This window comes from Musa acuminata, chromosome BXJ2-6 (genome assembly GCF_036884655.1).
Source record: "Musa acuminata AAA Group cultivar baxijiao chromosome BXJ2-6, Cavendish_Baxijiao_AAA, whole genome shotgun sequence".
Classification (NCBI taxonomy): domain Eukaryota; kingdom Viridiplantae; phylum Streptophyta; class Magnoliopsida; order Zingiberales; family Musaceae; genus Musa; species Musa acuminata.
This window is the reverse complement of record NC_088343.1, coordinates 37,867,942-37,881,630: the sequence shown is the minus strand read 5'-3', so window position 1 is coordinate 37,881,630 and position 13,689 is coordinate 37,867,942. Positions and strand designations below refer to the sequence as shown.

The 13,689-nt window shown below is 41.5% G+C and overlaps 2 protein-coding genes across 2 annotated transcripts; both read left to right on the top strand.

Annotated features, from left to right (window-relative positions):
• The first annotated feature begins 2,592 nt into the window (after positions 1 to 2,592).
• LOC135615449 (phosphatidylglycerophosphate phosphatase PTPMT2-like) lies at positions 2,593 to 6,284 on the top strand. The gene is made up of 6 exons (XM_065113950.1): positions 2,593 to 3,083; positions 3,368 to 3,490; positions 3,829 to 3,922; positions 4,997 to 5,079; positions 5,253 to 5,342; positions 5,638 to 6,284. Exons 1-6 carry the CDS (start codon positions 2,898 to 2,900, stop codon positions 6,094 to 6,096), a joined length of 1,035 nt encoding a protein of 344 aa, XP_064970022.1. The 5' UTR covers positions 2,593 to 2,897; the 3' UTR covers positions 6,097 to 6,284.
• A 5,295-nt stretch (positions 6,285 to 11,579) lies between these two features.
• Positions 11,580 to 13,689, top strand: LOC135615448 (uncharacterized). Its single transcript, XM_065113949.1, has 2 exons — positions 11,580 to 12,321; positions 12,688 to 13,689. The coding sequence occupies exons 1-2, from the start codon at positions 11,672 to 11,674 to the stop codon at positions 13,385 to 13,387; spliced, it is 1,350 nt and encodes a 449-aa protein (XP_064970021.1). The 5' UTR covers positions 11,580 to 11,671; the 3' UTR covers positions 13,388 to 13,689.

Sequence of the window (13,689 nt, the reverse complement as noted above, 5' to 3'; positions counted from 1 at the left end):
AATGGTGATGATTCATTAATGATTAGAAAATGCTTGCCAACTCAGGTCAGCATTCATGTCAGCACTCATATCTAACATGTCCTTACATCGATAATCTCCTAACCATCAAAGTAAGAACCCTTATATATGAACAACGTTGAACCTTTTTCATTAAATATGAGCAAGTAATCAAAATCATTTTTAATAATTAGTAAATATTTTAACTATTAATAGAAAAATCCTATGATTTAATAATTAATAAAAAAATATTTATGAGATTTGAATTTTGATAAGAGGGTCTGAAATAAACGAATGAATGTCAAGTCATCACCAATAATCGTACCATCTCGGATGCTTCATTAGTCTAACACATCAATCGAACTTCTAATCAAACTTTGAAAAGTTGGTGTTTGAAAAGATAATTCTATTTTTACTTTCAGATGCACTTTTTCCCTATGGTGATGGATTAATCTTTTCACTAAGTTTGCTCGAATATAGATTTCTCGAGTCAACTCTTCAAATGATCAATCGGGTTGGAAGAGCTTATCACCTTATATTGGCTGACTTCATAGCAGAGCTAACTTGCTAAAAAAAAAATTATACACAAGATTCTCAACTCTATAGGTATTTCATGTAAATAGTTTGATGATGACTACTCAGGCGGAGTCGATTTGATTCTTAAAATCTCAAAGTGAAAAATCTTTAAGTATACGTCCATATGGGTTTCGAGTTATTAATAATGAGATTTAATATGGAGCATTGCTTATTGAGCTTCTTCTATATAAATATTTCTCAATAACCAACTTGATAGTCTATAGTGCTTCACAATTGATAATGTATCAAATCAATCATAGTTATGAAGCCGTGAGACCCTATCATAAAAAAGTTTCTAACTTAATGTAAAACAAGTATATCGAGAAAAAGATTCTAATGTGGATGCACTATTGAAGCATACACTCTCGTAAACTAATTATATATTATCCCTTGCAATTAGTTATCTTTATTATCATAATTTTTATGTTTTCAAAAGTTATATTGGAATTCCTATATTTATAAAAGTAAAATATTTAACTTTATTTCCCCTCACGTCGACTCTGCTAATAAAAATACCATACGTGCTCAGTAATAAACCAAAATGAGACAGAGTCAGCACATATTCAGTAGTAAACCCTATGATATTTCTATCAGCATAATAGACAATGTAAGGAGAAATAAAGTTAAATATTTCACTTTCTATAACTAATTATAGGAGGTAATATATAATTAGTCCCACTCATGATTAAGCCCATTTGAATATATAACAATCAATTATTTAATTATTAGATGATGGCTTAAAAAATCTAAGGAATACAAATTTAGTACTATCTAATCCATGATTATTTATAACGCACATCTTATACTCAATATATAGGTTTCCTTTGAACAATGTGATAGTAACAAATATTTCTTTAACAATATTTAATTATAAGTTATTAAATGATACGATGAATAAAAATTTACTATTTTAGATACAATAGTGCCCATAATAAGGAACTTGTAAAATGGATATAAACAAATAATACTAAAATTTACTATTTTAGTACTATCTAATCTTTTTACTATTTATCATAAAAAGATTCGTTTTTCGGCTTCACTTTAATTGTTATTTGAACAAAAAGATATAAACAATGATTTCAAATCTAAAGGTTAATTGTACTTTGACAACTTTAGGAGCTATGAAATTTTTTCCTGTGTTTGTTAGTATAATCTTTATGATTTTTCCTAAATTTACCCCTTTTTTTTGTCTTAGTGGTAATCAATGAAAATATATTCTGAATGTTAGCACATGATAATTTATGACTATCCCCTCAGACAAATGTATTCGTTGAGGTGTTGATTTCTAAGCTCAATTACAAGCCGACAGAGTGCAGCCCAAACTTAGCACGGCCGCGTTCGATCGGCGAGTCCGTCCGCGTTGCGGGTGCCGACCCGTTTGTCCGATTCCAGCGACCCTCTTGAATCGCTCTCAATGCGGTTCACCAACTCGGTCGGTGGACGCGCACCTAACCCCATCGCGCCGATCCAAACGTCCTCACGCGGATTACTTGTTTTAGCGGTTGGAAAGAGGCGCGTCACAGTGTCTCGATGCGGGCAACGGACACCAAACCGTCTCGGCGCCCGCCACCCCATCGCGCCTTTTGGCTCCATCAACGCGGCGTCATCTTCCCCTAATTGGCCACCTGGGTCGTGACGTGACGTTGACGGGCTCGCCGTCGTCTGGGGGGCCCCACAGGATATCCTGCTTGACGTGGCGGATCCACTGCTGTGGTTCTTCCCCTGCTTTTTCTCCGCGTCGGGGGCCCACCGGGTGGTATCGGTGGGCGCCCAGAATTGACCGTACGTCGCCGGTTTCAGAAAGCGCCCTACTCGATGCCGCTTGATCTGGATCGGACGGTCGCTGAGCGAGGTACCAGTTTGGGAAGGTCGTACGTAGAACCCGCGATCACGTCGAAATTATCCTGCACCAGGATATCTCGACCGTGGATTGATCTCGCGGAGCTAAGTTCTCCTTGTAACTATTGCGGTGGATTGGGTTAATTAGTGTGTTCCCGGGAAGGTGGCGTCGTTTCGGGGGGATGGATCGGTATTTTCATAAGCCACTCCCTCCGCCCGTTGTCCGTCACCGGGCTCGTCCGTCCTCGTCGGCCCCGGTTTGCCGCGTGGTTCGAGCGATTTTGTCTCCTTTTCTCCAAGTTTCTCCGCGGATTCTCGATCCGTAGTCGAGTCCCTCTCTCTCCGAACTCCCGATCGAGGTACCTTCTGCTTGTCGCCGTTGAAATCTCAGTTTATAACTCTGCGATAGTAGTTGTCTAGCGTTTGTCTAGAGCCGAGCCTTGGATATCTCGATCGAAGAAGGGTTCCAATTTGTGTGTACGATCATGAGTACCAATGAGTTCGGTGATGCGGGATCGGGGGCTTCTGGCGACCGCCAGATCGCCAGTTCTAGGACGAAGAAGGCGTTGGTGGGAGCGGGAGCTCGGATTCTTTTCTACCCCACCCTCGTATACAATGTCGTTCGGAACAAGATGCAGGCTGAGTTCCGATGGTGGGATGAGATCGATCAGGTAGCTATTTTCTTTTCTTTAAACACATCTTGATATTTGTGGACTGTTTTCCTGCTTCGAGATTCAGTTTTGAAGCAACTACAGTGGCCACAATTTGGTACCCTTAGTGTCATAAAAACGCAATCTTTTCACAAAATCGGCAATTATGAATTTGAAATTCTTAGCTCTGTTGGGTTGTGTTATATGAGTTTGGGATTTTGGATATTGCTTTTCGTTCGTACTTGAAGGATATTGATATTCTGAGCTTTTGATACTCTTTGTGGCTTTGCTCTGTGTGTTTTCAGTTCGTACTGTTGGGTGCTGTACCATTTCCCAAAGACGTCCCTCGCTTGCAGCAGATTGGAGTTCGAGGAGTTGTTACTTTGAATGAACCATATGAAACCTTGGTTCCATCAAAGTTGTACAAGGTAAATATTGCATTTTGGTCATCCTTGCATAGGCAAAATTTGTGTTTTTGTGCGATGCAGTTCTTCTGTAAGGTTCAACTATCTGTTCAAAATATTGTAATTTTTGTCTTTTCTGCCTGGTGTATGTATTATCATTAGAAAACTGATAGACTTGTTGAGGAAATGAACTGTTAAACAATCCGGGGCTCTATATCACTCTATCTCAATTGTATATAATTTTAATTGTGTACTGCAGTAGGTTTATAAAACAAGTTATTTTGGGCCTCGTTTCTAGTATCTGTGGCTTGTTTTCATTTGAAGTGATGCATTTCTGTTTACTCCTTTTTTGTTCCATTCAGGCTCATGGGATTGATCACCTAGTGATTCCTACAAGAGATTATCTTTTTGCCCCATCTCTTGCGAACATATGCCTAGCTGTTGATTTCATCCATAGTAAGGATTTCTCTTCATCCCTACTTCCATATTGCTAGCAAATTCATATGTTTCATTGCAAAATGCATCTCCAAATTGCCATGGCATCTGGAGCATTTGATATCAACCAATCATATAATAGAAAAATATGTTGTTTCCCCTTGATATAATTTGACTTACATATGGACATAGCTAAAGCAACAGGAAGCAATGAAATTAAGGGCCTTATCGTAACAGCTAAAACAGGGTTTGCTAAGTAATCAGTGCCTTCAAACAACAGCTAAAACACTCTTTGTTCTTTCTTATTTCATTTCTTTTTTTTCTTTATTTGTTTTTTTTTTTTTTAAGTAACATAGCACATAGATAAAGGCTAGCTGTAGGCTCACATGCTCTTCTTTTATATGTCTAGTTGGTTATTCTTGAGATAAGTGGTTCATTGATAGATCAAACGAAATTGGTTGTCTAATTTTCCAGATGGCATACGAGGCAAAATAGTGGTTAAAACATGACTAGTGGACATTCAATTGATGAGATTTAGGTCCTTGTGCATAGTCTTTTCTATCACAACTACATGGAAACTGTTTCTTGTGCTCTACTAATCATTTACCAATATAAGGCTTCAGCTTAGTTCATCATGGTAGAAAAATCGTCTGTTTTTGTTAGTGTTCATGTGGGTAGGTTTCCACTATCTGCTTCAGTTTGGTTACTCAGAAGGTTTTCTTGTAAAATAGTTGATGCAGGGGTATGTTTTGGAAAAGTAAAGTGAGGTTTCATGTCGTTAACCAAATGCCAAGATGTGGAATTTACGTTTTGAACTGTGGGAGCACTACACACTCAAAAGTTTTGTAATCTCTGGAAGATTTCAAGTGAATGATAGGTTAAATTTTATGGCCTATTTTATGACTTCTTGCTGGATGTATTATAATAGCATAACCATCTTGTTACATCAGATTACACAAATTGCATCACCATTTACTCTTGCAAGAATCTATCATTTCTAAAGTATGGGCAAATGATGACTTTGGTTCCCGTGTTTGGGTATCTTTCTTATTTATTTCCTTTGAAGCTTGATAAAGACCGGTTTCTATCTTTCAGACAATGCATCCAATGGGACAATGACATATGTTCATTGTAAAGCAGGAAGAGGACGTAGTGCCACCGTCGTCTTGTGTTATCTGGTAGTTATCATCCTTTGAGGATAAATTGTTTTGTAAATCATGCATTTCATTGGGGTAGATTAGCTTATCTAGTTCAGTGACAGTTAACCTATCTAGCTCTGTTTGAACAACATAATGAAGTTTTTGGTCTCTAACACGAACGTTCAAATTCATGCACTACTCTATATTTGCAGATTAAACATAAGAATATGACACCTCTGGAAGCTCTTGAATATGTGCGATCTAAAAGGCCCCGGGTCCTATTGGCTCCTGCACAGTGGCAGGTATGGAATTTCATATAGGTCACCTTTGACATAAGTATATTACATGCTTGTGGTTTATTGAAAGATTAAGTTGGTACCTGAATTGGGGTGCACGGATGCTACCTAGTTTATACTGGGATTTCTTCAACATAATTGACTTTATCCATTTGGATATATTTGGCTCCAAAGTTTATGCTTTTCTATGTTTATTGTACTTTGTGGTTCAATTTGATTCTTCAGTGCGCACAAACTGTGATGTACTTCAGCTAGGTACCTTTTATTTCTTGCCTCAACTTTGTACATATGAATTGTCCAGGCTGTTCAAGAGTTTAGCAGGGGCAAGTTTGACCTTCCCGCAAGTCAAAGTTCAGACATGTCGAATGGAGTTCTTGTAACTGAAGATGATATAAAAGGTTATTGTGTTGTGGATGATAAATTTCGGAGGAGCTCATCATGTCGTGCACGTGCAGGAGGGAAAGCCCTTGCAACTGCTGATGATCTAGCAGATTCCTATATTGTGGCTGGTGGATTCGAGTGGAACCCAAGGCATTCGTTAAGTTGCCCTGCTGGAAGCGATGCAGTTTTGGTAACCGAGGCAGACTTCGAAGGGTATAACGAATTTATGGTTAATTGCAATGACAAAAGCAAGGCGCCGAATCAGAATAAGATAACTGGGACAGTGATGAGGAAGCTTTCTTGCCTCTTTTGTTACTTCATGTCTTTTGCCGGTAGCCAGTCGGTTACCAGCGGGATCCTAGCAGTATGTGCTTTCTAGAGTTTGTGCCAATTCCTCTTTGAATTAGAGTGTGCGTGAGGAATAAAAAATAGAGCATTTTGTAGGAGAATAAACTTATCCTGCAGTCAGTGAAATATTGCCAGATGATATAAGAGTGTAATAGGCAACCGATTATACTTACATTTTCAGTTGCCCATTTTTGACTGAATTAGAATGCAAGTTTTCCATTGGTCTTTTGTGGTTCTATAAATTTTCAGCTTTTTTGTGTTACTGGCTTTTTATCAGTGAATAGTTTTTCTGCAAACATAGTCAGCACAAGTGTAAGTTCTTCTAAGAAGGTCCATTATAATCTGAGAGCTTGTTTAACAGTAGCTGAAATAGATCATCTATCGGTAATTTTACTGTGATTGCTGTGGTCTTCAGTTGTGCTTTCCTTGTTGATGATCTTTCAGACTTCAGCTATTTAGTTACGGTTCGAAATTAAACCAGACCAAATTGAACCGGGCTTTTTGGTCGGTCAACCGATTTGACCCGTTTCAGTTCGAAAATTTTGATCTGAACGCCCGAAAGCGCCATGTCGGTCGCCCGCGTGTTACGAGTCGGCTCGCCCTTTATATACATCGCTAACGAACACCCGAAACCAAATCCCCGATCTCGAGAGCGAGGAAGAGGGGAAGATTGCCGTAGCGGTGGCAAACGAACGTCGACGATCGTCTGATGCTTCGGATCGACGGGCTCGACCCAGCGTCAGCGTCAGCGTCTGCGTGCCCAGGTATTGGTTCTCCGATCCCTAGCTCTCCATCTCGTTTCGGTAGGTGGACTAGGGAGGGCTTTGCTCGATGCAAGAATCTGATCGTCGCGTTGTTTTTTTCGTTTGTATCGTGCATTTGGAACCAGGTGGCCGTGCTTCCTCTTGCTGTCTGGTGGATCTGCTCTGCAGCTTATGAATCTGGCGTTTGTTGGTTTCTCTTTGGTTAAGCCTAGTAAAGATTAGGCGATGACTAAATCTGGGTGTGTGGCCACGGTTGTTGTGGGTTTCAAATATCAATATCCTAATTCGTTCTTTTTGGGTTTTTTAGGTCAAAAGATCGTAATGCTCTGTCCTTTGAGCTTCATCATTATCTTTGTGTAGATTTTTTATCTTCATCCTGTTTTTGTAAGCTTAAGCATTCGTAGCTACAATAGCTCTTAGCATAGTAGTAGGAAAACGTATATCGATGTGGTTAACTTTAGATGCAAGGTGGGGAATTTTGTCAGGTGAACGCTTGGGGAATATACTCTTAAGCTGTTTCTCCTGATTTCTTGATAGTGTAAGGAAACAAAAACTAATTGTGTTTGTTATGATGAGTGTATACTTCTTGTATTTTGAAGTAGTAGAGATTTTTTTCTAGTTTTCCAATTTGATAAGGATACAAAAAACTTGGATTGTGTATGATGTTATGCATACTCATTGTTGTTTGAAGCGAGACTGGTAAAATTATCTGAAATTTCAGAAATTTCGAAGCTTTCTTTTTCACAATGAGGAATGTTATGCTATCTTTTTTGTCCGCTTTTGCTTCCTTATCTGGTCAACTTGTCATAGAGTGGACTTCAGATCATGTAAATCGTTTGAATGTTGTGACCTTTTGTTATAATTTCAACATAGATATATAATAATGCATGAAGCTTACTGACTCTCTTTCGGAGTTTGAAGCATGGATAAGATGGATACTTGACAAGCAAGCTTTATCTAGTTGAGTCGTTATAATGTTAGCAAACTTTTGTTATAATTTCAACATCGCAAACCTATATGGTTTGATTTATAATAATGCATGAAGTTTATTGACTCTCTTTTGGAGTTTGAAGCATGAATAAGATGGATACTTGGCAAGAAAGCTTGGTCTAGTTGAGTCATTTGTCTAGCACAGGTTGCCATGAAACTGTTACAAAGGGATTAGATACTGGTACAAAGAATTTGTTGGAAGTAACATGAGATTTTGCAGCAGCGAAATTGTTTATAAGCTAGTTAGAGTACAAGATCTTGATTTTTCTCTCCAACTCATGTTCAATTAGTTTAAGATGACCAAAAGATCCTCTGTGATGGATCTACTTATTCTATTTTCACTTCTCCTTGTTCATAAATTCGATGGATGAAACTAGATCAGATACTAGTTTCAAGGGAAGTTTCATTTAACCATAAGATTTTGTTTTATTTGAGACATCCTAATTTCACAGGTCAAAAATTCAAGTTTATGTATTATTTGAATGGAAGTAGTAGTAAATTAGAAAAATTAAATAATTGAGCTAGTCTGATAGACAGTCAACATTATTGGATACTACTTATGGATAGCTTTGCTCATGTTTAGATAAGATTTAGCTAGCGATTGTTGGTTTTCATGAACTAGCAGGAAAGGCTTGAGGATGATTTTTGGCTCTATGTAATTAAACATTTAAAGCATCTTGGGAGGCTCTATTTTTAGGTAATCCTCTTCATATCTGAGTTTGATGGAGGAGCAAATCTAGGTCAGAGAAGAATGTCATGTTGGCATCTGACCTTGTTAGTGGTTGCTCATGTTTAGGTATGGCTTGCGGCGAGTTCCTTGGCTTGTGTTGGAACAGAATGTATATTGATTATGAATCTTGATATCTCTTGGTCTCTTGAGAACCGAATTGTAGGATTTGGATCAGGTTATGGTCAACATGCAAAATTTGCTCAGATCGGATATTGGGTATGTGTTACAAAATTTCAGTTGTGGTTGTCATTGAGTTGTGTGGTCTGAGATTATGATTGGTGACCCTACTCAATCCTGGTTCATTCTTCGGTGATTTCTACTTCGTCGGTTGTAGCATTATGACTATGTTTGAGATTATCAGTGGTTATCTGAGGGTTCCAACCAAGAATTCTCATAATTTTAGTGTTTGACATAGCAAGGACGGTATCCTTCTAACTTAACTGCTTTTTTTCCAAATTTATATTGTTGCAGCCCAATTCAATCCTCTATGTTCTTCTGTGAATTTAGCTTTCTGGTGGATGTAGAAAATTAGGTTTCAGCTTTAGATTTTGGAGTTCTAAACTCACATAGAAATTGTTATCTTACCAATTTGTAATTCATTGTGCAGAAAATTTTCAAACAAATGTCTAATTGGTTTCTGCTCAACTTCCTGCAATTCTTGAAGTTGGATGACGCTACAGATTTTTATCCAGTGGACCTCATCTCTTCCTTCAAGCATGCAATGGTTTTCCAGACTTGCCCTGCTCTTAAAATTCCCACACTAGTAAGTGCAGATGTACGATTATTTCTTTCTTTAGATTGAAGATAGTGCTCGAAAAGATTTCAGACAAAACCTGTTATTGTCATCGTATTGAATTGCTTATAGTTCTTGATTTTGCAGATACGTGTCTGATATGGCATCCTTCTACTTGGAACTCTCTCTCCCAATCAGTTTGCCATTAGATGAATGCGTGCGTATCCTATCCTGTACTGGTGCTACGCCTTCTGGTTGTCGCCAATGATTTCACGAGCCATGGAACCAACCACATGCTCAGCGTCGGGGATGTACGATCGCACATGCCCTACGTAGCCGCTTCTCCAAGAGGCCACATCAGAGTACGTCGGCGCCATGACGAATAACAGGGATATCCACCGGAAGCATATGTATGATTGGATGCACCGGTCAAACCTGGAGATTTGGATCTACATGCGCAAAACGAGTAGGATGTCTGATGCACTCGCATGTTATGAGTTATATATTTGGATCTTTCCTAGTCTGGAATGTCAGAGTTAAAGCTTTTGGTATTATTGATCATCCAATTTAAAATCTTAATCAACCACGTAATCATTTTTGGTATTACTGGTCGTCCAGTTTTACTGAAATAATTCTTATAGATAGAAATATTACATATTCTCCGTATCTGACCTCTCTACCTGGAGACATTACACATGATAGGTTCGGAGTTTGGACAGAAGAGAAGCCTGCAACATCCTTACGTTCCCCATCAAACCCCGATCAGAAGCTCCCTTGACTGGATGGACGCAGTACACGCAGTGCTTCGAGCAAAAGCGTCGTGAATCCCAACGCCGTGTGTTCGAACGAAGGCCAAGGACGCAGCATGAGAGAGGTACACCATGTATCTTATACGCCGCCGCCGCAACGCCCGTCATGCGGAAGAGCGGAGGATACGATGTCGGCGTGCATCGTGTTCTTCGTCGCGCATGGCGACGACGTCAGATCAGCCTCGGCCTCGTTGTCCGACTTAACGAGTGTGGACGCCAGGGATCGCTGTTCTGCGTCGGCATGCGGCGATGCTCACATGGAAACTTGGGTCCGACACAGCCAGCCAGTATCCAGCTGTGTCGAGGGCCCCAAGACAGCATCTTGCCCACCAAATCCAGCCTAGCCATATCTAATCTTTACGCACACCACCCCCCCCCCCCGGGGTCATATTCCTACTCTCTCTCTCTCGCACACACGTAAATCAATCTTATCATCAAAGCTTCGTCTCATGGATTAGATTACTGCCAGAACTCGGGAAATGAGTGCGTTTTAACGAGGCAGAAAACTCAGCAGGATAGAATACCTAAAATCTATTTGGATTCAGAGTCGTCTCTGATAAAGTTTATGGTGTTACAGATGTAGGTTAATCCTATCATTGAGCATGAAAACATTGATCGCTGTGAGTTGTGGTGGATGAATGAAGTCCAGGAGATCACGCACTGTGTAACAGTGACCATTAAAACTCCCACATCTGCATGCTTCCCGCAGGGACCCGCCATCTTCCCTGCAATCCAGGGGACCCAGGCACAGGTGGAGGATTGCGACATTGTTCTTAATGCCCGCCATGTCCCGTAAACATCACGGGCGCCACCCACTACATCACCAGAGGCCTCTGCCTCCGGTGGATTCCCTCACAGATCGGTGCACACCTCCGAGGGACCAACTTTCACGAAGGGGATGTATTGACTTGGAATCGTGCAACCTAAATATACTGTTCCATTTCTGGGTAAAAAAAAGGCAATCGCCTAAATCAGGAACTTTGGCCATTATATTTTAGGATTTTTTTTTTCGAGAATTTCCAAGAAAATTCATCCTTAAAGGATTGCTTTTTTTTTTCTCAAAAGTGCTCCTATATTCAAAAATTTCAAACAACTTTTTTTTCCTTAATATCCAAAATACTTTCAATCCTCTATTATTTTTTCTTCTTTTTTCATATGGACCGATTCATAAAATGAACTAACCAAGTTACAATATTTTTATACTGCGTTACAATAATTCTTTTTACTAAAAATAATTATATCATAGTTCCAAAATAATGTAACTAGACCATTGACAAGGGTTATTATGTGGCAATAAATGGAGCTAATACCTCTATGTGACGTCTCACGTGTGTGTGTGTGTGTATATATATATATATATATATATATATATATATATATATATATATATATATATATATATATATATATATATATATATATATATATATATATATATATATATATATATACGTGCGTCATTTTTGCTCATTACAAGGTTGAGCTTACGCAAATGAAGGGACTCTCACACCATCAACAACATCACTATTAAGGGTCAACAGAGAGAAGAAGAGGGCGGAGGAAAGAAGTGGGTGAAGGAGATGGATCCTTGTCCCTTCGTTCGGCTTATCGTCGAATCCCTCGTGCTCAAGCTGCCGGCCATATCGAGGCCCGCCGGCCCGGGCGTGCACCCCTCGACCACCCCATGCTTCTGCTCTATCGAGCTCCAGGACTGCCCCTCCTCGTCCCACACCACCCCTCTCCCCGTCGCCGCCGACCCCACGTCGACGACCAATCTGATAGAGGCGCCCGCGTCCGCAGTCCCCTCCGCACCGGTGGCCATCAGCCTCGACCCGGCCACGCTGCAGCGGCTGTCGGGCAAGCGGGCGAGCCTGACCGTGTCGGTCTACGTGGGCCGGACGAGGAGCACGTGCGGGTTCAGCTCGGGGCGCCTGCTGGGGCGGGTGCGGGTGGCGGTGGACCTGGAGATCGCGCCGGCAAGGCCGACGGTGGCGCAGAGCGGGTGGGTGATGGTGGGGCACGGGCGGTCGGCGGCGCGCCTTCACCTGGTGGTACGGTCGGAGCCGGACCCCCGGTTCGTGTTTCAGTTTGGCGGCGAGCCGGAGTGCAGCCCGGTGGTGTATCAGATACCGGGTAACTGCGGCAGCAGCCGCAGCGGGTGTATTCGGCAGCCTGTCTTCAGCTGCCGCTTCTCCATCGACCGTAGGCGGAGCACCCGATCCTCGTCTATGTACGTGGCAGCACATATTCTTTTTTCCTCCTTTTTTTATGTTTATTTAAGCAAATAATAATAATAATAATAATAATAATAATAATAATACTCAGATTTTTTAAATAAAAAAATAAAACTTATAATTCAGAAGACGAAAGGAAAAAAAATAATTTAGTGTAAATGAAGATTTCTAAAATCAAAATAAATCACAGATATTAACAATCACAATGTACCAAAAATGGGATACAAAATTAACGTGAATTGATTACCAAGTAACGTTATGTTATTTAATTTGCAGAGATAGTTATGACAAGAAGTACAAATATGTAGTGAAAGGTTTCATTTTGTATGTGAAGTATTTGCTTAGTTTCATTCTGAACACAGATCACTGCCATCTGATGCTGCTTCCCACAACAATAGCATGAGATGCTGGTTTGGCTCCTTCGGGGCAAAGAAGAACCAACGAAGAAGGGAGCAGCGCAAGGGCTGGACTGTGACGATACATGACCTCTCGGGATCCCCGGTGGCCGCCGCGTCCATGGTCACGCCCTTCGTGCCGTCCCCCGGCTCCGACCGCGTCTCCAGATCCGACCCCGGCGCCTGGCTTATCCTCCGGGCCATCGTCCCCCCCTCCTCCTCCTCCTCCTCCTCCTCATCCTCCACCAACTGGAAGCCGTGGGGCCGCCTCGAGGCCTGGCGAGAACGAGGAGCCGTGGACGCCCTGGGATGCAGGTTCGAGCTGGTGCCGGACACCGGACCCATCGGCGGCGTGCCCATCGCCGAGTCCTCCCTCAGCGTCCGCAAAGGTGGCCACTTCTGCATCGATCCCAGCGTCATCGGGGACGTGGTGGCCGGTCCGTGGCCATTCCTCGGAGGCTTCGTGATGGGATCCACCGTCGAGGGGGAGGGGAAGGCGAGCAAGCCGTCGGTGCAGGTCGGGGTGCAGCACGTGTCGTGCACGGCCGACGTCGCGCTATTTATAGCCCTCTCTGCCGCCATTGATCTTAGCATGGACGCCTGTCAGCTGTTCTCCCAGAAGCTGAGGAAGGAGCTTTGCAAAGACCAGCAAGATTGTAGCCTCTAAAGGCTCATGATCCGCTCGCATCTCTTCCTGTCACAGACTTGGAGATCGATCGCCCATATTCTTTCATTTGTTTATTGATCGATGATCCTTTCCTCCTCCTTGTTCTTGATGCTTGTGATCTGAAATGAGTGAACTACACCGGCGTGGAGTCATCTGCGCTCTCTGGTGGTGCTCATAATTAGAGCCTCATGTTCTGAGGAAGCTTGAACAGGTTGCATCAGTTTCTACTGGTTTCCTGTTTCGATCGCTTGAATTGTATGGCTACTATGTTTAAGTTAATTCATATGGCTTGATTTGTTGCA

Excerpts from the sequence above, each read along its gene's own strand:
- LOC135615448 (XM_065113949.1), top strand. The coding sequence starts at position 11,672 with ATGGATCCTTGTCCCTTCGTTCGGCTTATCGTCGAATCCCTCGTGCTC. Across the intron at positions 12,322-12,687 it reads AGCACCCGATCCTCGTCTAT|ATCACTGCCATCTGATGCTG; the intron begins GTACGTGGCAGC and ends TTCTGAACACAG.
- LOC135615449 (XM_065113950.1), top strand. The coding sequence starts at position 2,898 with ATGAGTACCAATGAGTTCGGTGATGCGGGATCGGGGGCTTCTGGCGAC. Across the intron at positions 3,084-3,367 it reads GGTGGGATGAGATCGATCAG|TTCGTACTGTTGGGTGCTGT; the intron begins GTAGCTATTTTC and ends GTGTGTTTTCAG. Across the intron at positions 5,343-5,637 it reads TGGCTCCTGCACAGTGGCAG|GCTGTTCAAGAGTTTAGCAG; the intron begins GTATGGAATTTC and ends TGAATTGTCCAG.